This window comes from Miniopterus schreibersii (assembly GCF_964146895.1).
Source record: "Miniopterus schreibersii genome assembly, chromosome: 19".
Classification (NCBI taxonomy): domain Eukaryota; kingdom Metazoa; phylum Chordata; class Mammalia; order Chiroptera; family Miniopteridae; genus Miniopterus; species Miniopterus schreibersii.
Window position 1 is genome coordinate 31,147,868 of NC_138119.1, and position 24,939 is coordinate 31,172,806.

Consider the following 24,939-nt stretch of genomic DNA (forward strand, 5'->3'; position numbering starts at 1 on the left):
AGCAGGGAAGGTACAGGGCACCCCTCCTACAGCCCAGGTGTGTAGGAAGGTACAGGGCACCCCTCCTACACAAACCAAACTCTCTCCACGTTACACACACACATGCGCGCGCGCGCGCACACACGTCCACCCGCACTTCTGACCCAGAGAAGGCCTCCATCTTTGGCGTCATTCTGTCAAATTCAGCTTTTCTGCATGAGCATGCGGCTCCGTTCTGTACATGAATTAAATACGTCATCTATCTTTGTGGTGAGTCCCAGGCCATTCACAGTACTATGGGCGATGAGTGGAGGGACTCTGAGGGAGGCAGGGACCCTCCAGGGCTGCTCCTCAGGGGGAGGGGGTTGGGCTGGGCTGGGGCTGGTGTAGGGAGGTGGGCCTGGCCTCCCCTTGGCCTTGCTGTTCAAGATTCAGCCAAGTGTTGAGCTGTCCTTGGGGATACAGCAGGCATGCTCCGGAGGGGTGCTGAGGAACACCTTCTGCAGGGGCCGAAGCCCCTCCTACTTCTAGCCCCCTGGGGCAGGGCTCTCAGGATCAAAGCCTGTCCTGTCTCAGCCCAGTGTCCTCTACCTCAGGCTGACCTTTTGGGAAGGCTGGTGCCAGGATCAGGTGGAGCAAGGACAGGGCCACAGGGGCTGGGAAGGAGGGGACAGGGAGGCTGTGCCAGCCCCAAGGAGCCAAGGCCAGCCTGGCACCACTGTTGGGGTGACTCTGCATATCTGGGTGCTGCCCTCAGGACCCTGGCCCAGGGCTGGCTTATCAGCACTCAGGTGTGATAAGCAGGAGCTGCTCTTGGGAAGCGTGGACAGGCAGGAGCTTGGGTCAGAGCTCCAAGGGCAGTGAGTGCTCTACCAACCACCAGCTTAAGGCAATCCCATTCACACTAGGGACTAGGGAGACGGGTGGGGTGGCGGAGGTGGAGTGCAGCTGGCCGTGCCAGGCCACCTCCGGACTCAGCGGAGCATCCAGCAGCATATGGGGCCTCTGGCGAGGGGGGGGAGTGGGAACGGGGTAGGATGATGATTGGAAGTGGGGGTGGGGCTACTATTTCCCCTGACGCTGGGGACATCCGCCTCTCAGCTGGGGGGGTAGGCGTGGGCTTTGGCACACACACTGGCACCCAGGATTCCAGGGTCCTGGAAAAGGTGCCATGTCACTTCCTGCTCTCAGAGGGGGAGAAGGTGAAGGAGGGGTCCATAAGGGGTTCCACCAAACTCGTGAGACAAGCAGGCCTCTGGGGGCGGGGCATGCCCAGGGCATAGTGCTCAACCCAGCAGCTGGGTTCTCCAGTCCCTGTGGGTCCCACGCTGGTGCAGGACTTTGGGATGGGAAAGTGTCTGTGGTCCCTCCTTCCCCCGTCACCTCCTCCCAGGGCAGGTGATGCAGGGGTTGGTGTCCATGGGGAGACATGTGGGAAGCAGGGACAGGACCCAACTGTGGCCAGCAGGGCTGCAAGAGGTCTTCTGGGCCATCTTGCCCCCGCCCCTCAGTCTTCCAAGGGTCGCATAAGCCCACCCTGCCTGCAGCTGTGCTCAGTGTGACCTCTTATCCCTCCAGCCGCAGTAGGGTGGGCGCAGCTCAGAAGATGCTCTGTCGCCGGCTCTTCCCTCGTCCTGGAGAAAAGAGGGGAAGAGGAGGACTGCAGGGAGGAGGCTGGGCCAGAGGGAAGGGCATGCTCCAGGACTGCAGATAGCGAGCAAGAGCACACACTTGGGAGCTGGTCAGTCCTAGGTTCAAATCCTGTCAGGTGCTGCACGAAATTGTGACTTAACCTCTTCACAACCTCAGTTTCACTGACTGGGGAGCACTAATAGAACCAACTTCTAGGTGTTTTAAGGATTAAATGAGATCATGCATGGAAAGCGCCTGTCACTTCCAAGGCCATCAGCTGTTTGGAGACAAAGTTCAGTTCTCCAGGGGCAGGCTCGTTGGAGAGCTCAGGGCTTGCAGAGAGAACACACCAGAGAGCATGTACCTTCGTCAGGGTCAGGGCTGTCAGATGCAGCCCACTTCTCTCTGGGGTGGGGGTGGGGGTGGAGGAGGGCGACACTAAAGGAGGAAGCCTGGGCCGGAGATAGGGAAACCAGCCCCTTCCCTGTTCCCCATGGGCCCCCGGAAGGGAGGCCAATGTCAAGGAGGCCTGCTGATTTCCCATCACAAGAGGGGCTGCTGGGCCTCATCTTTGTTCCTCGAGAGGGAAGAGAAGCCTGTCCTGGTCTCCCCTAAAAAAGGGAGGGGGAGGCATGAGCCCCTACCTGGCTGCTGGAAGGCCAGGCCCCGGTGGCCTGGGTCCTTCTGGAGCTGGATGTCCTTCAGGGAGAAGATGGAGGCAGCTGGAGAGGGGGGCACAGGGCGAGAACTCAGTGGAGCCAGCCCTGCTTGGCAAGCCCGCAGCCCCCACGCCCACTGAATGCATGGAGCTGGAGCACCCCCTGGCTGGGGAACCCCTTCAGTTAGGACTGGCCCAGAAACACCTAACTGGGCCTTTCAGGCAGAGTCTCAGATCCAGTTTGGCTTTTTACTCACAAATGAGAACCCAAGGAGGGGGAAGCTGTGTACCCAAGGCTGCTCAGCTGGACCGAGGGCCTCTGGCCTTCAGTTATAGCTCTTCTGCCCACACCTACTGCCCCCTTTCCTGGTTCTGGGGTGGCCCTGTCCCCTCCCCCAGCCTCCCCCACACACTCACTGTCTTCAAGCTGGTGCACCTGCTCTCCCAGAGACCGGAAGTAGGGGTGATTCAGGGCTGCCTCTGCGGATATGCGACTCTTGGATTCGTACTGAAAAGCACAGGGGTCTATTGGGTCCTGCCTGCGGGACTGCAGGGACCCTATGGGAAGTGCTACTCCTATCCTAAGTTAGATGGCCAAAGTGTGAGGGGCTGAGTCTGAACTGAGAAGCCCTGGGGTCTACTGCCAGCTCCCAGCTCCCAACCCAAGGGAACTCAGGCTCCCACCAGGAGAAAACCAGAAATGAGACTTGGGGAGAGTGGCTTCCTCTTGGGATAGAAATGCAAATGCTAAAGCAACCCCAATCGTAACGTTAATAACAGTAATCTCAATATGTAATACCAGCAAGTCCCTCTATTGTGCGCTTACTTCAAGACATGCACCATATTAAGTGTGTTCCATACTCTCAATTTAGCTCCATGGCCATCTTATAAAATATGAATGATTCATTCCACTTTGCCTTTGAGGAAACAAGCACGGGAAAGTTCTGTAGCTCACCCAAGCTACACAGCTATTAAGTGGGTTTGAATTGCAGTTTGAGCTCTGAGTGCCCACTCCAAGTCAGTGGGGAAACCCGGGCTTCTCTTGGGCCTGGGTGGGGGTGGGGTGGAGAGTGGCAGGGGAAGGGGCAGTTCAGACTTATGAGCCCGTGAACAGAGAGAGGGGGGAGGGTCGGGGTGGGGTCTTGGGGCTTCAGCTGTCTTTGGCTGCCTGTTCCTGGCCCTGCTGAGGGCACACTCACCAGGAGAAGGCTGGTCAGGAGGTTGATGCCATCAGAGTCCAACCTGCGGGAGGAAGGAGCTGGCACAGGCCTGGCCTGGGTGGGGAGGGTGGAGTGGCCACCTCCAGGAGGGACAGCCAGGGCCCCAAGCAGGAGAGGAGGTGTGGGGAGGCAGGGCTACCTGGGAGCGTGGCTGATGAGCGGCTGCGGGAGGTACCGGGGGAAGTTGTAGACGCGGAACTCAGGCAGGGCCATCACTCCGGGCCACGTCTCTTCTGTAGGGGTCCCTGAGGAGACAAAAGGGGGTGGAGAGGACATGGTGAGGGGCCAGGGCCAAGGGCGACTTGGAGGGGTGCAACGTAGGGATGGAGGCAGAAAATGGCCAAGGCCGCAGGGGTCCTCGCCCTGCTGTGAGCAGGTGCGGCTGCTGCTCCTGGTCCCTTTATGCGTCTGGGCTGGACAGAGTTCTGACGCCCCCTGGTGGTCATGTTGGGGGAGCGCAGGAGACTGACCGAGGAGTCGAAAGATGAGGTGCAGCTCCTCCTTGACCGTGGAGCCGGGGAAGAGGGGCCTCCCCGTGGCCATCTCGTAGTGAATGCAGCCCACGCCCCTGCGGGGAGTAATGGGCAGGGGCGTGTCAGGCTGGGCCTCCTCATGCCCACCCTTCCGAGGGCTGCACCACCACGATGCCCTGCCCCACGGTGGCTCAGATAAGTCCTGGCGCTGGGGCTGGTGGCCCAGGACGGGGGAGGCTCCTAGCACAGCCCACCCCCCTACTACGGCCTCTCTGGGGGCTCTCCAAGCTCTAGGACGCTCTGGCCTCTCCCCTTTCACTCTGTAGGGTTTGAGTCTGCACAGCCAGCACCCGCGGGACAGTTCTTAGGCAGGGTTGTCTCAAACTTTTTACGTGCTGTGTCCCCCATTGGAGGAGATCAGTCATAAACCCATTCTCCTAAAGAACCCCAGGGCACAGGGCACAGTGGACATTCATTGGAAACCTGTGCTTTAGTTTTAGTTTTATTTACTACAACAAATAATACCCATGTTAATTTTTAAAATAATATATTCTTTCTGAAATTTTCAGTAGAACTGACGCTTGGTTAGAATCATCTTCACTGGGGCCTCCCATGCTCTGGGGATACTGGGGGGGGGGGGTATTTCAGAAGTGTGGCTTGGAGGGTCTATCAGAGCCCAGAAACCCCAGTGAGGTTCAGGCTTCATCCTTAGCATCCATTCTACAGGATGCCACATGGCTTCCAGTCAAGGAGGCCAGCAGTTCTTCATACACAAACTTGGGGCAGCGAAAGGGAGTGTGGAGGTGGAAGGTCCTCCCCCCAGGTCCCATAACACTCACTCACCACATATCAATGGGGGTGGAGTACTCTGTGGACCCCAGCAGCACATCGGGGGGCCTGTACCACAGGGTCACCACCTCATTGGAGTAGGTCTTCGTGGGCACTGACTTGGCCCGGGCCAATCCTAAGGACAGACATGTCACTGAACCTCTCCTCCGATGGCACCCGAATTCTAAGGAGACTGCCAGACCCCCACCCAGCCCTGGGGGCTTTGTTCCTCACCAAAGTCAGCTAGCTTCAGCTCCCCCCTCTCATTGATGAGCAGGTTCTGGGGTTTTAGGTCCCGGTGCAGAATCTTGCGGCGGTGGCAGTAGGCAAGGCCCCGGAGCAGCTGGAACATGAAAATCTGGGGCAGGAGAGAAGAGAACAGGGAGCAGTGAAAGGTGGGAACACGTCCCATCTGGGAGACCCTGTGCCTCTGGCCCCTGGCTGGGACTCACATGGGGACAGGGACTGGGTAAAGGTGAGGTACCTGGAGAGCTGCCTGGTTCTCCTGCCCACACTGCAGCCCCATCCTGGGCTCCATCCACTCCAGGGAACCCAATCCAGAAAGAGAGCGCCAGGTATATGGAGGAGGCAGGAGGGTGGGGGAGACCAGGCAGTTCTCCAGCCTGGGAGCTGAGGGCGCTACAAAGGGCCAGGGAGCCCACCCTGTGGGGATGTGTGCGCCTGATTCTCTGACAAACACCAGAAGAGGTCATTCATCCTTCTGAACTTCCCCAGAAGCCCCCCTTCATCCCGGCAGGTAACTCATGTACCCATCTGACAGATGGGAAAACTAATGTGCAGATTTTGGGGTGGGGGGTTATATCAACAGCTAAACGGTGGCAGAGGGTATGTGTCTGTACGGTGGGGTAAGGGGCTCAGCACAGTTCCTGGTCCTCTCTGAATGGCACTGCCCCTGCCCTCCCTCCGTCTGAGCAACCTCAGCAGCCAGGGCCCTTGGTGGTGAGAGTGAGTTCCCATGCTGGGCTTGAGAACAGGTGGGTGCCAAGATGGATGGGGCCTGAGTGTGGGGTCCCTGCCAGAGGCTCTCACCTTGACATTGTGCATGCTCATGAGGTTTCCACAGTGGTCCAGGTACTGCTTCAGGTCACTGTCCTGGAACACAGAGCTTGGCTCAGCCCTGTCCTGACTCCTGGCTGGAAACCCCTCCCTGGGTAGGGCTCAAGCCCAGGGGTGGGACAGGTCCCTGGCTCCAAGCTGTCCTTAGGCCTGGGAACATCTGAGAACCCGATTCTAGAATAAGACCTGGGATACCCACCACCCCCCCCCAAGGGGAAGAAGCCTCTCACTCACCAGGTACTCAAACACCAGGGTGAGAGACCGCTCCGTATGAATGAGGTCATGCAGGGTGACAATATTGGCGTGCTTCAGGTTCTTCAGCAGAGACACTGTGGGGAGACAGGTCCACTTGGGTCCCTGGGGCCCCACATGCCCCTCACACCCTCTCTTCCTGAGATCAGCCCCAGGAGTCCCATTCCTGCGATGCCCCTCCACCCCCAGGCTCCCACCAGGGCTCAGGTCAATGAACCGCTCCTCCCAGGACCCTCAGGAGCTCAGGACCCTAGGATGCTGTACCCTCGCGGATGGCAGTGCAGGGCGCCCCCTCCTCGTGCTCCAGCCGGATCTCCTTCAGGGCTACGAGGTTTTCAGTCAGTTTGCTGCGCCCTTTGAAGACTGTGGCATAGGTGCCCTGGGAAAAAGAGCCCCGGTAGCCCCAGCAACACTCAGCTCCTGCTCTCCTCTGTCCAGTGCCCCCCTAAGTGCCTCTCTTGGGCTGACTTCAGTTGCAGTGTCCTGCCCCTTCTCCCTTCCTTTCTCTGTGAGGCTGTCCCTAATCCCTCTCGGTCAGAGTGAACTGTCCTCCCTTGGCCCCAGCAGGCCGGGCACCCGTCTATTATAATGCCAGTCTGTTCTTGCTGATGTTGATGCTTATGTGGGTATCTCTAGGTTTCTGCAGGGACAGGGCCATCGAACGTAAAACCTGGGGCAGTGATGACAGAAATCGCTACCAGTACTTAACTACATGCCAGCCACCACCTAAGTATTGTCCGAAAGCTGGTTGTGGTAACCTTGTCAATCCTCACAGCCCCGGAAGGTAGAGCAGCTACGGTCTCTGTTTGAGAGGAAGAACCTGAGGCACAGAGAGGTTACATAATGTGCCCAAGGCCACAGAGCTAGTAAATGATCAAGTTGGGATTTGAACTCAGACAAGAAATACTTGCATAAAAAAGAATACTGGATCCTGCCCAGAGCCCACAGGCAACTCCATCCTCATGCCCTCCTCCAGTGCCCTGGCCCACCTCAGCACCTGCCAAAGGCTGAGCCCAAGTGCCCAGCCGAGATCGTGTGCCCCCGTGGGCAGGCACAGTGAGAGGGCAGGTTGGGGAGGACTGGGGAAGAACCTGTCCCTTCTAACCATCCTGCTTGGATTTTCTGAGAAGACCAAACCCAGACTCTTACCTCCCCCAGTTTGTCCAGTTTCACATACGTTTCCAGTTTCCCAAAGCCGATGTCTGACTGAGGAAGAGACATAGGGTCCCGTGAGCTTGAAGGCTCCAGCAGCCCCAACACTACATTTCCCCCACTCCAGCTTCCAGGAGGAAAGATAATGAGACCCCCATCGGGAAGAGAGAACAACTGAGGTTAGCAGGGGTGAGGACAGCCACAAATCCTTCTTCTTCTCTTCCCTCTAGCCCTGTGATAAAGGAAGAAGCCCTTGGGAGTGCGAGTTCCTTCCTCCCCCGGCAGTGGAGGGTGTGGAGCCCAGGGCTGTAGCACCTGCGATGCCTGAGCACACTTTCATCACCTGTCTTGTTCAGGCACCTAGCTCCAGGAACTCAGTCTTTTTCTCTACTGCACCCCGAATGTCCAGTTCAGAACCCACCACACCAGTAGCCTCTCTCATCAGCACACTTCCTCTAGCTCAGTGAGACCCAACCCTTAACAGTACAGGTTCCTGGGCCCCACCACCCAGACAGTCTGATTCTGTGGGTACCTAGAGTGGGAACCAGAGTTCGTGTTTTGAAAGATACTTCCAAGGAACTCTGATAGGCAGCCAGGACTGGAAAGCATGTGCCAAATGGTCTATTGATCTCACCCTAGTGGAGACCCTGGGGCCCAGAGGAGCTGAGAGCTCTGCCCCAGCCTTGGTGGGAACCATCTGTAGAGTGAATGTTGACCAAGGACGTAGGTCTATATGAATCAGCTATGACCAGCAGGTGGCGCCAGAGGCTCGGGAACTTCCCCCGAAACTGCCACAGGCCTCAGCCAGTACAGGCCCAACCAGGACTGGTGTGTGTCTGGAAGATGGTGTTTCACCCTGATTATCTCTGACCCTCTTGGGACTCACCAGGGATGCTCGGCGGGACATGCGGCTCAGTGGCTTGGGCAGGTCTGGGCTCTCCAGCTGTAGCTTCTGCAGGAATTCCTGGGGCAGGCGGATGTCCACGGGCAGAGAGAACCTCTTACTGATGTCCTGCAGTGGCCGGGATGAGACGTGGACACCAGTGTTTACTCCAGGGTAGCTAGCGCTGTGAGACCCCTGCCTCTCACCCTGGGCCTGGCTTTCCCCATAGACCAACTCGGACAGGGCCAAACCCCAGGCTCTGACCCCAGGCTCACAGCTGCTTCAGTGATGTGCTCAGAGACGTACTGAACACCCAGGGCTTGGTTGCTATGTGACCTTGGGAGGTCCCTTCCCGACACTCTGGGCCAGCATCACCACCCACAGGCTGAGACTCCTACAGACACTACGATTCTATAAGCATATTTTTCATATACTTGTATACATGCATATGGGTCATAGGAACAACAGTTGAGTTGTCTATCCCTTGCTGTGTATCAGGAATGTTCCAGGCACTTGGCATATGTTAACTCATCTAATCTTCACGATGACCGTTTTAGCCCAAGGAGACTGTGGTATCCAGAGGTTAAGAAACTTACTCAAGGTCACAGAGCTAATCAATGGCAGAGCTGGAATTTGAACCCATGAAGTCTGGCTCCAAGGCCACCACCCTCCTGGGCACACGTGAGTGGATGCATCCTGCCAGGTCCACGGGATCGAGCCCAGAGTGCCTTACCTCCATGGAGAAGCGGCGCTGGCTCTGCCGCCGGTACTGCAGGCCAGGGGACGGCTGCGGGGGCTCCTCCCCACTGTCTGTGGGGGAGAAGGTGCTGGACTCTGGCTGGGGGTCTGTGCCAAGAGGACCAAGCTGCAGGCCTGAGAGGGAGAGGCATCAGCTCCCCTCCCTGCCTCTCCCCCAGGCCAGCAGGGAGGGCATAGTCAGGGAGGGCGAGGAGGGGCTCCGGGGGAATGCGGGCCAGGGCGGCTCCAGACCCTCACCCTCATTGCACAGGTTGTGGAGCTGGTTGAACTGCTCCGTGAACTCGGTCAAGGACTCCTCGATGGTCTCGGTGCGGGGCACGGACAGGGAGAAGCGGCGCCTAAAGTTCTTCATCTTATGCATGATCGGCAGGGACCAAGCGGCAGGTCCTGAGATGGCAGAAGTGAGAAGAGCCAGCATGAGAATAAGGCAACCGGGGGCCGGGCGGCATCAAGAGTGAACTCTGGGTCTCAGTCTTCCCATCAAGCTCTATGACCCTGCACTGGGAGCCAGGGTTGAGTCTTCTCCACCCAACCCTCTCCCTCCCTGCGAATCACCCCAGGATCCTCTGCCCCTGGGGAAATACAATCTGGATCCACCAAAACCATAACATATTGCTTATAATAGCGGCACGATGTGCCAAGAGGTTCCTGGAGGCCTCCCCAGGGCCAGAAGGTAAGCTGCCGGAGGCCTAGAGAGTTCTGGAAGGAAGGCTGTGTGGCAGGGAGGGCACGAGAACCCCGTGGCCCTGGGGCCAGCAGCTCTTTACCAACCCGTGTATAGAAGCTCAAATGTGTCAGCAGCCAGTGAGCCTCCCTGATTGATGCCTGTAAGCTAAGTTTCAGCCTGACTTACACCTTTGTGACAGAGTCTGGTCCAAACCCCATTCATCTTAATACCAACACCTGGAGGTGCCTCTCTGGCTTGTCCTGGGTCCCCAGGAGACAGGAAAAGAGGGGGAAATGAGGGAGGAGGTGTGAGCATCTGAGCTGACCTCACCCCATCTCTCTAGCTGGAATGTGGGAGGCCAGGAGTAGCTGAAGGTCTCAGGGGAAACACAGAATTGGCCAGAAACAGAGAGATCCCCTGAGGAACCCCAAGCAGGAAGGGTGTCCACTGCAGAGGACACAGTGGGGGAGGGGTGGGCCACTCTGCTCACCCTCAGGGCCCTTCCCCAGCCAGAAGGGATTCTCTCCCTGCAGCGCCCCAGCCCTCTTGCCCTCTGAGTGAGGGCAATGAGACCCTGCACAAGCCTCGCAGTGAGCCTTGGGCAACTGCCTCTCCCCGCAGATCCTTCCTTCTCTGTCCTGCCTTGAAAGCCCAGAGTGGGGCTGCCCCTCCTCCCCTCCATGGTTTCATAAGCTCCCACTGTGGCCGCCCCCTCACGCTGCTCTGCCCACATCTCCCTCAGCGGCAGCAGGGCTGGCACCAAGAGGTCCCAGAAGGGCCCCCACCCACACCTGCCAAGAAGGCATTGGGCCAGTCCTGTGATGGGAGGGGGCCACCCTGCACCCTCTCTCTGCTTTTACCCCCACACCAGGCCCAGCCCATTCCCAGAGGATGCTCTCAGCCCTGTCACTGGCTACTACCCAGTTGCCAAGGCAACCAGGCCCCTCCTGAAGCCTCCTGGTTTAAGGGATTATGGGTCAGTAACATGTTTGCTTTGCTTAATGATCACATCCTCCTGTCCTCAGCCAGAAAGAACCCTGAAAAGGGTCCTTTCCCTGGGCCTGAATGTTCCCGGCTGCCTCCAAATGCATCTACAGTTGGCCCCCCAGCTTCCCTGCACCCTGAGACTGGGCATGGCCAGGCTTCCTTCCTCAGGCTTGAGCCTCTCAGAATCCAGGCCTTGGGTCTGCACTGCCAGCTAAGCTTCCCTCTGTCAGTGGGCCCTGAAGTCTCGCTCAACTAACGAGGACTGAGTACCTCCTGTGTGCCAGGCATGGGGCTAGACACTGAGGTTACAGTGGTGAGTAAAGTGTGGTCCCTCTTCTCAAGGAACTCGAGGGCTGGTCAGGCCTCCTCTGATGAGAAGGTGGGGAGAGCTCTTCCAGAGGCCTTGGCCAAGCCCACCAACCGTGGACTTCCCCGATCCTCCGTCCTGAACTCAGTGCTGCTAGCCAATCTCAGCCGCTCCTCCATGGCTCTGTGCAATGTCTCAGGCCTGCCGTCTGCAGAATTCTCACTGACAGGAAGCCCCCAGAGGGCAGCCACCTGCCTCACAGTCTGTGCGCAGCAGCCCAGAGGGATTCACAATAGAGAGGGCATATGGGCTCCAGTGACACAAGGACCTAGACATACCCTACTGTTGACTCACATTTCCCAGCATGACAGCAGAGAGGAGACGTCTCCATTACACGGATCAATTGTTTACAAGGTCAGCAGAACATCAGCATCACCAGGAAGCTTTGTAAAAAATTCCAATTCCTGGGTCTCACCCTCAGATTCTGGAGCTAAGGCTCTGAGGATGGCAACCAGGAAAATGCAGTCTTAAAAAGCACCCCAGCCCAGCCGGGCATGGCTCAGCCATTGAGCATCAACCTAGGATCCAGGAGATCGAGGTTCAATCCTCGGTCAGGGCCCGGGTTGGGGGTTAATATTCAGTCAGGGGTGTGCAAGAGGCAGCCGATCAATGATGACTCTTTAATGATGACTCTTTAATTGATGTTTCTCTCTCTCTTTCTCTCTCTCTCCCTTCCTCTCTCTGAAATCAATAGATATATTTTTTAAAATAAAAAAATAAAAATTAAAAGCAGCCCCAATGGTCTGGACATGAGCCATGGTGGGAAAGCTTCTGAGGCCCAGGTAAGGGATAGTAACCTGTCTGGGTCTCTGGCCTGCTTACTGGCTGAGATGAGGACTCCTCAGAGCTGGGGAGGTGCAGGAGGTGGAGGGCACACAGTGGAGCAGAGAATCCCCCAGAAGGGGAGGAAATGTCGGCCCAACACAAACGGACGCCCCAGGCTCAATCATGGTTACCCATGGGGGTGGGAGGAGCCAGGTACTTGGCTCCCTGAGGCCTGAGTTCTGCCAAGTGGGGCCAGCCGTGCCCCCTTCTGAAACAGGGAACCCCCATAAAGCTGTCCTGCAGTCTGGGATTTATGGCATGGAGTGATGGGTTTGTGACTCAGGAATCTACCAGTAGCCACCATAAATCTCATGCCCTTGCTCTTGCTTGTGTGGGAGGGGTTGGGGGAGCACATTAAAAGCCTCCTGGGAGAGAGGGGCCCAATTTCGATAAGATATATAAAACCTAGCCCTAAAGCGTACCTGCTCTCCTCAAGTTCATTTAGAAACAAGGAGCCACCAGCTTGGATTGGGGGTAGGTGGGACAGGGAGCCAAAGGGGGGGTGAAACTGGGGACAGCTGACTCAAGCAGGAATGTGGCGCCAAGCAATGCCGAGGGATGGGGACCAGCTGTTCTCCACTGGCCTGAGAAGAGACCAAGAGGAAGTGGCTGTCACTGTTATAGGAGCGATGGAGGTCAGTTGTAGGGATGGACTTCCGATGGTGACAAGGGAGCAGGTGGCAGGGGTGGTGACCACAGCAGAGTGGCTGCCTCTCTCTGCTGGGGACAATCAGGGCATTGAACCCAACAGGGTCTTGGGTGTGACAGGGCAGACGGGGCAGTGAATGGTCCGTTGTTCCATAGCCTAAGACACAAGATGTCTCTGTCACTTTTCCCTTGGGACAGTCAGCTCCTCGGATTTGGGGGTCGAGGGGGAAAGGAGACAGGAAAATGGCCTGTCACCTTGTGCAGTCTGTCCCCACCCCCATATGGGGACAGAAGGGCTCAGTGTGACCCAGCCTGAGGCCAGTCCAGGGCTGGGCACAGTGTGGCCTTTGTCCCCAGGCCAGGAAGCCATCTGGGGCTGTCCCCGAGCAACTGGTGCCAGGGGAAGAGGGAGATGGGCGTCCAGGGATGCTGGCCTGGTTGGGTGGGGTGGGGGATGGTGAAGGAGCACAGCCCTCTCAGGAGCTGGAGCTGGAGCTGGGAGCTGCGGCCTTGGGCAAGCAGACCGCCCAGCAGGCCTTCTTCCTGCCCCCCTTGCCCAGGTAAGCCTGAAAAGTTCTCAGCCTACCTCCTGCCACTGCCTCCTGGGCACACACCAGCCAGCCCAGAACTTCCTGCTGGTGCCAGAGAAGTGGATGGCACAGGAGGAAGGAGGAGTCAGGCCAGAAAGAAACTTGCCCAGAGACCACTGCGCACCCAGCCAGAGAGGGCTGGAGTCCTGGAACCCTAGCAGAAGGCACTGACAGATGCACCATTCCAACCCCTCGCTGCCCAGGGACGCAGAGACTCGGAGAGGGGAACTGACTTGCTCAGAATTGTGCAGCGGTTTCCTGGTGTGGCCAAGCACACAAACTCCAAGACCACATCCCTCCCTTCTTCTCCTAATTAAAATGCCCCGCCACCCCCTCCTTGTGGCCAAGGCTGCAGGTTTCCTCCACTCCCACCCTGAATTAAAAACTAGACAAACCCAGGTTTAAATTCTGGTGCTACCACTAGCAGGCTATATGATGGTGATTAAGTTATATAATTTTTTGCTTTGGCTCTGATCATTCATTTGATAATTATTTATTGAACAGCTACTACATTCCAGGAACTGTTAATCACCCTAAGAATCTTGTGAACCAAACAGACATTCATTCCTGCCTTCATGATACTTATGCTCTAATGAAGGTGGGAAGGGCCAGCATGGACAGTAAAATAAATAAAATATACGCAGAATGTTACACGGTCACAAGTGCAATGGAGGAAATCAAGCATGAAGGAGGGATGGGGTGTGAGAGATGGGGGCATGGCAACTTTAAATAGGGTGCTTAGGAAGGCCTCCCTGAGAGGGTGACATCTTCTTGGAAAAATTCCAAGTAGGCCTGGGGAGGAAGCTAGTCATGCGGAATCTGGGAAAGCAGGTGAGCAAGGGAATAGCAGGAGCAAAGGTCCTGAGGCAGGAGTGAGGAGCCGGAGAGGAGGCCAGAGGGGAGCACTGAGCAGAGCAAACCATGTTGGGGCCCCTCGGGACTTGGGAGGGTTCAAGGGAACGTGATTCTACTTAGATTTTAAACAGCTCCCTCTGGCTGTGGTGTTGAAAACAGACTATGTGGGCAGGAGGCTACTCAGAGGTCCAAAGAGAGATGGTGGTGTCTGGGGCCAGTGTGGGATTCATCTGCAAGGCGGAGCCAAAGGGGCTTGCAGAAGGACTGTATATGGGCTGTGAGGACAGAATCAAGCAGGACTCCGAGGGTTTGGGCCTGAGTAACTTGAAGGATGGGAATGAAGAGCGCTGGGAATAGAAGTTGCAGCGGCTTGGGGAGGAGGGGGGTTTGGGGCAAGTGTCTGATGTCCAGAGGACGTCTGAATGGAGATGCTGAGTGAGCTGACTTGACACAGCACTAGCACAAAAGATGCCCCCAAAATGTCAGCTCTCTCCTCCATTTCTCTTCTCTCAAGTGCCTGCTCAGACTCGAAGATGTGAGAAGAGACCCCATATAAAGCTCATCAGACACCCCTCACAGCCCGTAAGGTGCTCTGAGACCCGGGCGTGGAAGAGGGTTGGGGAACAGGGAACACGGTCAGCTACCGGAGAGCCAGAGCCACCAGCAAGGCCAGGCAGGCTGTGGTCCCCAACTCAGAATGAGGTAACTCAGAAGAGCCACTCAGTTCAGGGGACACGGCCTCCTGTCTGACAGATCTCATGCTGTCCTCAGGGGAGAAGTCTCCACAGAGCAGAACAGGCCCCATGGGGCCACCATCCAGGAGTGCAGACATGGCCTGCTGCCCCCACTCCCAGGACAGCCTCTGCCAGGCCCCAGACCAAACACCGGCCCTGGGGCTGGACACCTGGAGGATCCTGACCAGCAGGATCCTGACCAGGAGACCACGAGGCAGACACGGAGGCTGGCAGAACACCCAGGGGAGCCAGTAGCAGCCTCCAGCTCACAGAAGTTTGGCTCACGCTGGTGAGGAGGCTGGGGGTCAGCTTCACTTCTTAACTCCAGGGAGCAGGCTAGAGATGCCCCAGCAAACCCCTATGAGGAGCTCCTTTGCCTACCTCCTGAAGAAAGCCCTGACTCGCAGCCTGCACCACAGGCCTTCAAAATCTGGGCCCTCTTCCTCTCCGGCTTTGCTCTTCCCCTCCCTACCACTCTAGCTCTGCATGCAGTGCCGTTCTCAGGTCTTCAGAAGCTTTGCTGAGCCTTCAGGACTACTGGGCGCCCCTCCCATGGACATACTCCACCAAAGCGCGTGACCTCACAGGACAGCTGTTCTGATCCCCCTGCCTCAAGCTGATGACATCCAGCAGGCTTGGCTGTCTGTTTCACAGCCCAGGGAGCACGTGCTATGTTCCGGGTGCACGTCAGATGCTTCCCCAATTCCTCTTTTTGTTTTATTTGTTTTAGATCTCAGTCTCTGTGGGCCCAGGGGCAGGGGCTGAAGGATATAACTTCCAATTGCCCACTTTCTGAAGCCCAGAGGGTCTGACACTTAGTCCCGAAGGCTGATCACCAGCCAGGATCCTCATGATACCCTCTGCTGCCTGATCCCTGGCCCTGCCTGGGTAACTCTGCCACGGGGGGCCTTTGGGCAGGTTTCTAAAGGACTAGAGGCCACAGCTGACCAAGCCTGCAGACGTCATGAGCTGAGACTTCAGACACTCCCTCGCCCCAGTGAGAACTGTGCCCGCAGGGAGTCTGCAGATAGCATCTCTTCCCTCATCCTCTAACTGACCCTGCCCTGCAGAGCTTGAGGTTTTAGTTTCCCCAGCTTGGGACGAACCTCAGGGCTGCCGAAAGCTGGGAGGCACAGGTGGAAGCTGAAGCCCTGAGCCCTGCTCACTGACCTTGCCCTGCCCCAGCCCCGACCCGGGTGACAGAGGCTGCCAGCCTGGGGCCTTCTGGGTGGCAAGAATCTAGGAAGACAGCAAGGCCTGTAGGCACCCTGCCAATGAACAGATGCTCTGGACACAGCAACGGAACTCAGAGAAGATTCCCACAGCCTCTGTCTGGAATGTAGGAAGCAGAGGGGAAGGCCTTCAGAGAGCAAACTGGGTAACCTACAGGAAGCCTGGCCAGGAGGAGAAGCGTCGGGGCTCAGGGTCACCCCTGCAGCATCCTACCTGGTGGCACGACCTACAGTGAGCGCCACATGCCACCCAGGCCTGCTCTCCAAAAGCCTCTGCAGTTTGGAGTCCTGGAAGAAATCCCAGCTCTCCCACTTACTAGCACTGCCACCTGGGCAGACACCCACACCTCAGCTTCCTTGTCTGCTAAATGGGGATGATTCCAAACCTCCCATCCACCTGCTACCAGGCTGAGAGGCTTCACTTTCTCAGTGGCTTTCCGATGATGCCACTCCCCTGTTCAAAATCCTTCAATGTAACACTGCCCTCGGGAAAAGTCCAAACTCTAAGGCCCAGCAGAGCAGGCCTCGTGTTATAATCCCTGACCCCTTGTCTCAGCTCTCACCCCTCCTTGGAGGGTCCAGTTTTGTGGAACACGCTTGGCGTCTGCAGAGGAAACCTCGCCTGGCCCCACGGCTCTGCACATGCCGTTCACCTGGCCTGGGCACCCTTCCTCGTCTTCCCTTGGTCAAACCACTTTCAAACCCAAATCGTGTCCTTCCCCTGAGAAGCTGCACAGGACACCGCCTCCTTCCTCTAGGTAAAATGAGATGCATTCTCCTCACGGCTCCCAGGGCAGCCGGCGCAGGCTCGCAGCTAGACGGCGATGTCCTTCAGGGCAAGAGCGGTCAGCTTCATTTCCCCAGCGCCTTGCATGGCATCAGGAGCCTCCCAGTGCTCGGTGTTTGCAGAACGAATGAACAAATGGCTGAATTAGACCTTAGCCACTGTATCATAAGGACTTGTTTAAGTCTCTTTCCTCTACAGATGTATAAACATGAAGCCCAAGAGGGCCGACCTGTAGTCACCTGGATTTCTAGGACACTTGTCTGTCTGTGTACAATAAATGCTGGTTCCCTTCCTTGCACCTTTGGCCTACCAGGGACCTGTGTCTATCTAGGTTTATCTTCCTGTCGGGTCAGCCCCTTCTTTGTAGGTAGGACTCGAGCACCACTGGGGTGGGTCTGGCCCTGCCCTCTTTCTGGACACACCAGAGGAAGCCAACCAGCCCTAGATTCCCCGAGATGTGGTTCTGGCTCTCAGCGGGAAGTGGGATGCCAGATGGTGCACCAGGGACTAGGGAAAAACCAGCGAAGTGCTCACATCTTCAAGGCTCAATCCAGGCACAACCTCTCCCCAGACACCTGCCACCACGCCCCACATGTTTTCTCCAGCCTGAAACCCCGCTGGCCCCAGCCAGGCGAGCCCCTCCTCTGTGCTCCCATAACATTTGGAAACCCCCAAGCAGAGCCCTTGACTCCTGGCCTTTCACTTGTCTATTTCCTTAGTTTACCTGTGAGCTTGTTAGGGGCAAGGACTTGGTCTGACTCATCTTTACACCCCAGTGCCTGCCACAGGGCCTGGCACCGAGGGAATCCTCACCTGATCAGTGAGTGAATAGATGAAGCTGTGAATTCCTAGTTCCAGGAGCTGTTTGGAAGCAAGAGGACTGACAGGAGACTGTCAGTTGCCGGCTGGACTCGAGGCCTCAGCAGTAACCTAACCCTCCTTCTCCAGCCAGCTCTTGGTCCCAATGGCAGTGGGGAGATGGTGGGCTGGGGCAGAGGGGACAACTTCCTCCCTGGCAGCAACTTCATAAGTGACACCTGCAGAGGTCTCTGGGCTGGCAGGAGCCATACTACAGTGAGGGATGGAATAGGGATGGGAAAGATCCTAACGAGAGATTCCAACCAAGCGTACATCAAGCTGAGGCCTCCAGGGCTCATGGGGAGGGAGAGGTTGGCAGGTCCCTGGAGCCTTCCTCATGGGCTCCCATTCCTCGGGGGCAGATTCCTAGAGACTCATGGGTCAGGTATACTACCCAAGTTCAGACTTTGACCTTGATCCCTACACATGGCCCCTTCTGACTCCTTGACTGTCTCACTTGTAGCCCCTCTTTGTGGGCCCCACATCAGCCCTGTTGGTATGCACTCTCTGGCTTCCTAAGGCTCAAGAAATGGAGGCATATAGATCATCTTCTAGTATTTTCTTTTTGACCTTTTTTGGAAACCCTACCTAACACTGGTCTGCAATCTTTGGGGAGGCTCTGGATTTCCAAGTGATGAGATGGAACCAGGCACCCATCTGTCAGCTGTGGTCCTGGCCATGCAGAACACCCCAGACCAGAGCTGAAGCAAGACTCCATCCCCACATCTTCCTGCTTCCAGGCACGGTCCGCCTCACCTCCTAGGCAGAGGAGACCCTTTCCCACTCCTCTCGGCAGCCCCTGTTACTGACCCTCAGAGAAGGTCCCTCACCTACCGCCCAATGCTTTCAAAATTCCAAAGTCTGGAAACTTTTCTAAGGTCTTCCTTAAGTCCCAAAGGAAAGAGCTCACATGCGTTTCTCTCTGTCTCTTTAAGCACAGACGCTGATGTTCACCATCTTCTACAAATCAGCAGGAGGAGACAAAAAGAACATCAAGTCCACCCACTCTCTGGCCTTCCCTCGTCGATAGGAGAACCTGTCATGGGATCCTTGTTAACATCTCTCTGGACTTCTCGCCATGCCCAACTTTAGCAACAGAACTGCAGGGGGCTTTGAGGGCTGGTGTCCCTGGGGACCCCTCAGTCTCAGGAGCAGGGAGAGCAGGAGGGAAGTGTTTCCCAGCATTTCTAGAGCATGTTCCTATTTATACTCCACTCTCAGCCCCCACCCCCCAGTCTGGCCCACACTACCCCATGCCCGCATTCCAGCAGAGCCCCCTGGTCAAAGTTCAAGCTGCTTCTTCTCACTCCATGTGGTCTCCCTCCCACCAGGTCATGCCCAGGCGACTGCTTCAGCCTGCCCCCCCACACACACACTCCTCCCTGTCTCTAAGGCACCCTCTGGGAAGCCCCTGGACATATCTGTTGTTCAATTGTTCTCTAACTGTCCCCATCAGTGGCACCTACCACCTGGAGCTCAGGCTTCTTGAAGGGAGGTTCTGGTTTCTTCTAGTCACTGTCTAATTTTATAGGTAGCTGCTGGGAGCCAGGCATTGTCCCAGGCTCTGCACTTTGTCTGCCCTTCCCTGGGCCTACTGCTATTCCTTCTACTTCTTTCTCCCTCCATATCTGGCGGACTCACTTCCTCTCCCTGTCCCTGAGCGTTGGCACTTCCCAGAGTTCCCTCTTTGGCCCTTTGTTCCTCCCCCTCTACACACTCTTCCTGGTGACTTCATGTTTTCCAGTGGTGGAAACCACCACCCATGTGCTGATGACTCTGGACCCACTGAGCCCCTGCATCTCACATGGGCAGGGCGACTACCTGCCACCCCAAGGGTCTGAGATATGAGAATAACCCCACAGGGCCTAGGACAATCAGAGGTAGCAAATAGTTTGAGATGTGTTTTTAAGTAAAAAGGGAAGATGTGTACAATTCGTAAAAGCCACATGTGTGCTATATACACATATGTGTCATCCATGTACAAATATCCATACAAACACTGTATCTAATCCAAAAAGATAGACATAAAAATGTTAACAGTAGTTACCCCTGGGGGACAGAATTGTGGGCGATTTTAAGATTTTTTTTTTTAATATATCTTTATTGATTTCAGAGAGAGGAAGGGAGAGGGAGAGAGAGAGATAGAAACATCAATCATGAGAGAGTCATTGATCGGCTGCCTCCTGCACGCCCCTGACTGGGGATCGAGCCCACAACCCTGGCATGTGCCCTGACCGGGAATCGAACCATGACCTCCTGGATCCTAGGTCGATGCTCAACCACTGAGCCACATCGGCCAGGCTAGGATCTTCTTTCTGCTTATCTGCATCATCTAGTATTTCCATAATGAACATTCACTGCTCATGTTAAAAGAAGTAACATTTCTTTTTAAGTGAAAAGAAAGTATTTTTAGATTAAGATTCCAGAACTGTTCAGAGCAAGCCTTGGGAGGACTATAATTATCTGGAACAGGGGTCGGCAAACGTTCTCTGTCAAAGGCCAGGCAGACAGTGTTTCAGGCTCTGTGGACCATTTGGTCCCTGCAGCGATCACACAATCCTACCCTTGTAGAAAGTGCCCACAGACAGGATGGAAACAAATGAGTGTGGCTGCGTTCCAGTAAACCTTTACTCGTGGACACTAAAATTTGAATTTTATACAATTTTCAAGTGTCACAAAATATTAGTTTCTTCTGTGGAATTTTTCCCAGCCACTTAAAACTGTAAAAAACATTCTCAGCTCATGGGCCTTACTAAAACAGGCTGGTTTTGGCCAAGGGCCACAGTTTGCCAAGCCTTGCCCTTGAGCATCTAGGTCTGAATGGCATTAGAATCTAGCATCCAGCAGGGAAGGCAAAAAGTTAGGAGTTTGTGGCCCTGGTCGGTGTGTCTAAGTGGTTAGAGTATCAGCCCATGAACCGCAGGGTTGCAGGTTCGATTCCCGGTTAAGGGCACATACCTAGGTTGCAGATTTTGGGGCTCGTGCAGGAGGCAACCAATAGATGTGTCTCTCTCACATCGGTGTTTCTCTCTCTCTCTTTCTCCCTCTCCCTCTTTCCCTTCCACTCTCTCTAAAAAAAAAAAAAAAAAATCAATGGAAAAAATATCCTTGGGTGAGGATTCACAAAAAAATAATAAGCTGGGAGTTTGTGGACATTATCTCATTGGAATCCGCACAACCACATGAAGTAACACTATTACTCTCCCCATTTTCCAAATGAAGAAACAAACATGGGTGAGCAAGTTCCTTCATCTAGGCAACCACTTACTGAATGGCAGAGGCAGGATTTGAACTGACCCCAAAGTCCATACACAGCCTCCACCCACAGCTGACAGGAGGGAGACACGCTCAGCACGTAAAAAATGAATGACTGCCCCAGCCAGCCATTATCCCAACCCCTAAGGGGAGAATTTAATGCTGGTGGGTGGGGCAGAAGCACAGGGTGAGACCATCATCCAGAATCCCAAGACAGGGGTTTCATCACTCACTGTCCCTTCGAAAATTCTGGCTAATGTCTCTGAGGCCAGGATGTCCTGTCTCCCCAGGGCCACTCATTTCTCAGAGAACATCAAGACCCTTTTTGGTTCAAAGCCAAACCTCACACTTGCCTCCCGATCCCTCCACCTCTGCAGATGGAACCACCGTGGAGATTCCAGGAGCAGATGGGCTCTCCTTCCAACAGGAGGTCTGGCTGAGGTGTGCACAGCTCTCCTCTTCCTGATTTGCTGCTGTGCCACTGGCCAGCTCCTGCCAGGCCCAGCCACTGGCTCTGTCATGATCCTGGCTCCGAGACTCTCTACCTGACCTACTGTGAGCCCAGCCTTAGAGTGGGTTCTATGTGTGTGTCCACAGCTGTGTGTGGGGGGAACCAGAACAAAACAAGACTACTCTTAGTCTGCTCCCACCCCCTAGAGATGGGGAAGTGCCCACTCAGCAGCTAATGCCAGGACAAAGGTGAAGGGTCTGGTGGGGGAGAGAAGGGGTTGTGGCGGGACACAGGGCTAGGGAAGAGAAATGTGACTCGTTCCCAAAGGGCTCGTGAAGTTAATCAGGTGAGTCTGGATCCAGGCCAGCCACTCCCTCATGGACAACAGAGCAGAACAGGGACTGCAATTAATTAAGTATTGGGGGCGGGGGGGGGTCTTCTTACTCCAGGGAAAGGAGGCCCTGCCAGAGGCCCTCAGAGGAGGAAGCTGAAGGTTTTCCAGCTCCCAGTGCCTACCTCATTCATCCTGGAAACTAGAGGGCAGAGTTCCCCACAGCACACATTCCTGGTTCCCTCTTACAGGTTTCCATCCCACCTGTATGCCATCCCCTCATTCTCTTATACAGAGCCTTCCTCCCCAACCTGGAAGAGCAAGAAAGATACTGTCAAGAGCCTGGCCTGATGAGATTAGGAAAGCCGGCCTGAGTCTCTATCCCAGAGCCAGGCATAGTGCCATGACTAGGAAACCCCTTTCCAAATAGCCAACAGAGGTACATACAGCTACTGGTTATTTAGCATCTGCTATGGGCCAAGAACTATGCATTATTTCATTTAATTCATATAACAACCCTACCTATTATGATCCCCATTTCACAGATGAGGAAACAGGCTGGGAGAAGCTCAAGAGTTTGCTGGGAAGAGAGGAGTCACATGGCTGGTGTGTGCTGGAGCTGGACTCCCTCAAGGCCCTCCCTTTAGGCCTCAAATTCAGAGAAGGAAAGAAGAAATCAGGGGTGGGATAGAGGGAGATGCTGGACAAAAGGTGTCCCAGGGAAAGGAGAGGCAAGGTTGGGATAGGAGCTGGGAAGAGCCAAGCCAGGCTCCTCCCCACAGCATGGGGGCTGTGTGCTTAGGCACAGGAAGGCCCCAGTGGGCAGAGGACAGAGTCTGGCTCTGTAGAGAAAACAAATGCAGCCATAAAGGCAGCTCCATCTCCTAGAGGCCCCAGGGGAGTCTTCCAAGGCAGACAGCTGTTCCCATGAGATCTCAGACCAGGAACCTACTTGTTTCTCAGATCTGGTGCCCTCTCTCCTGCGACCCATGGAGAGGCTGCCTCTGCCTGGCACAGGACAAACTGGAGTCTCTTACTTGGAGCACCACCCCCATCCTTCCTCCTGTTGAGGGCTGCGGTGGAACCAGAGAACTCCAGAGTGGGCTGGGATCTCCTTTGATGGGGCAGATACTGAGAGCAGGGGGCTGGGGGTCAGATGGAAATGGGCTGGATTCTATCTCTGCAACTTAGGGAAAGTTGGTGTCTCAGAGTGTCTGTTTCCTCACCTGTAAAATGGGCATGATAACATTTACTTCATAAAGCTTGGCACCCGGTAGATACTCAGTAACTGGTAGCCACTAAGGCATCTGGAAATTGGATGTAACTTACTGAAGCCCACTCTGGCTCTGGAAACCATAAGAAGTTTGGGGAGTGAGCAGGGAGACTCCCAGGAACCTAAAGGGCAGGGGTTGCAGGGGTGGGGGGAGGTCAGCCTCACTGGCTCACACAGGAGGTGGCTGGGGTAGGGTAACCCTAGACAGTAGCTTTGCTAGGGCAAGGTGACCCTCTCTTCAGCCGGCCTTCAGGATGCAGGCCCAAACCTGGGAGCCGACGTTGCCTGGAGCCATCCTCACCTTCTCCCAACCCTAAGCCATTGCTGTCTCAGGCCCCTGCCAGGCCAGGTTAAAGGCAGGGGACCTCTGAGGACTAGGACACCCTGTCAGCCAGACTTCCCAGGTGCCCTCGAGGATTCTGATCCCTCAGGCCAGTGTCCAGAAATGTGCTGTGTGCCCAGTCCCAGTGGAAAACGCCGCAGGAACATGCTGAATCTCACAGGACGCTGACACAGAAAGGGCAAGCCAGTGGTGTTTGTGAGTCACCCAGGGCCTAGGCCACAGCTGGGGAACTGCTGAGGGCTGGCCTGGGGGTGGGAAGCAGGTTAAGGAGCTGACCCCCACTCTTCACTGCCCCAACTCTTCCTCCCCTGTGTCAGGAAGGGGTTCAGAGAGCATTAGAAAGAGGCCACTGGTGCCCAGCAGGATGGTGACCCCATAGCACAGAACACCAGTCACTGTCTCAACAGCCCCACTGGCCCCACCACAAGGCCTGCGCAGTCCTCCACACCGCACGCCTGATCCTGTCCCCCCAATCCCCACAGCAGAATCCTCAGCCCCATCTCCTTAGTCCAACAGGCCGCCCACCCTTTCCCATGGCTGCATTAACCCTTTGCCAGTGGCTACCGCCCGAGGGGGCCACTGCCCCTCTGGGCTCCTGGGGGGGCAGAGAGAAGAGGCAGCAATCCCCAGAGGCCCCCACTCAACCCCCCACCCCCCCACCGCCGGAATCTGCGGGGCTTCACGGTGTCCTTCCACCTTCACCCCAGGTCTCTGGTCCCCCGCCCCCAGAAAGTTCACTAGAGCCCGGAAAGCCCTTCGAGGCAGCGACCCGGCCCCACACTCGCGGGTTCCCTCCTCACCGGGGACTCCTGACCCTTGCCCTCCCCAAAAGGAAGGGCGCCTGGAAAGCGCCAGGTTCGCCACTGGGTGGAAAACTTTGCTTCCCAGGGTTCAGACCAAGTCGGGGGGGCCCAAGGGAGTCCCGATGCAGACTCCCTGGGGGTTGGGGGAGCCTGAGAATGCAAAATCACCCTCCTTCCTAAGCACCTGGGACTTGGGAGTGGCCTCTGCAGGACATCACCCACCCCCGGCACGCCGCGATCCCGATCGCCCGGTGGCTCTGGCAGGCTCCCCCGACCCCTCGCCCCCTGGCAAAAGCAGCGGCGCCTTTAAGAGCTGCCCGGCTCACCTTTGCTCCGTTCCGCAGGCGCCACCGCGCCCCCCGCTCCGACCTCCCCTCCTGCGGCCCCAGCGGGACTCACCGCGCGCCGCCGGGCGCCCCGGGGATGGGCGCTGCGCCCCGCGCCCTGCGCCCTGCGGGGGTCCCTGCCCGGCTCCGAGGTGCTTTGCTTGCTCCGGAAAGGTGAGCGGCTCCCCCGAGAAGCTGCAACCTGAGCTGGAGGAGGGTGCAGGGGAGGGGAAGGAAGGAGGGGAGGAGGGTGGGGAGGAGGGCGGGAGGGGGCGGAGGAAGGAGAAAGCCCGGCCCCCGCTAGAGTTTTTCACGTGTACAAGTTGGCTCCTCCCCGTCCCTCCCGTGCTGCCCACAGCGGCTGCCAATCTCCAGGCTCCCTCTGCCCGGGTGCCCACCCCTTTCTCCCACTCGGGGAACCCTGGTCCAAGCACCTCTTCCGGTTCGGGTCTAGGCCTGGCCTCTGCCCGCCCTCCTCTGGGGCTGGGGGGGAGAGCCTTGACTACGGGGTGAGACCCTGTGGCCTGCAGTACCCCAAGACTGGGGCCAGGGCGCCGGGATGGTTTGCTGAGAGGGCCTGTCTCTAAATGTAGCTCTCCCACCTTCTGAGTCTGCTCCTGATCCCAGCACCTGGCACCTCAGGAGCCGATGAGCACCCACAGGTCCTGTGGGTCATGTCTGCTTTTAGAGTTCT

The 24,939-nt window shown here is 56.4% G+C and overlaps 1 protein-coding gene across 3 annotated transcripts; it reads right to left on the reverse strand.

Moving 5' to 3' along the window:
- On the reverse strand, window positions 1-24,448 carry CDK18 (cyclin dependent kinase 18). 3 transcript variants are annotated; one of them, XM_081121409.1, is made up of 16 exons: window positions 24,319-24,448; window positions 9,151-9,300; window positions 8,888-9,027; window positions 8,158-8,283; window positions 7,269-7,325; window positions 6,384-6,498; window positions 6,102-6,196; window positions 5,841-5,903; window positions 5,025-5,148; window positions 4,806-4,926; window positions 3,960-4,057; window positions 3,629-3,734; window positions 3,469-3,511; window positions 2,687-2,777; window positions 2,256-2,333; window positions 1-1,613 (listed from the first exon to the last, which is right to left on the reverse strand). In XM_081121409.1, exons 2-16 carry the CDS (start codon window positions 9,272-9,274, stop codon window positions 1,579-1,581), a joined length of 1,416 nt encoding a protein of 471 aa, XP_080977535.1. In that variant the 5' UTR covers window positions 9,275-9,300; window positions 24,319-24,448; the 3' UTR covers window positions 1-1,578. The 3 variants fall into 3 exon arrangements, with proteins under 3 accessions (XP_080977535.1, XP_080977537.1, XP_080977536.1); XM_081121411.1 differs by having other exon boundaries at window positions 8,888-9,000; window positions 24,319-24,401; XM_081121410.1 differs by lacking the exon at window positions 24,319-24,448 and adding an exon at window positions 11,229-11,282.
- Window positions 24,449-24,939: the final 491 nt, after the last annotated feature.

Coding starts and splice junctions, on each gene's coding strand:
- CDK18 (XM_081121409.1), bottom strand. CDS start 9,274: ATGCATAAGATGAAGAACTTTAGGCGCCGCTTCTCCCTGTCCGTGCCC. Junction 4,927..5,024: donor GCTGAAGCTAGCTGACTTTG/GTGAGGAACAAA, acceptor GTCTGTCCTTAG/GATTGGCCCGGGCCAAGTCA. Junction 2,334..2,686: donor GGTGCACCAGCTTGAAGACA/GTGAGTGTGTGG, acceptor CCCCCTCTCCAG/CTGCCTCCATCTTCTCCCTG.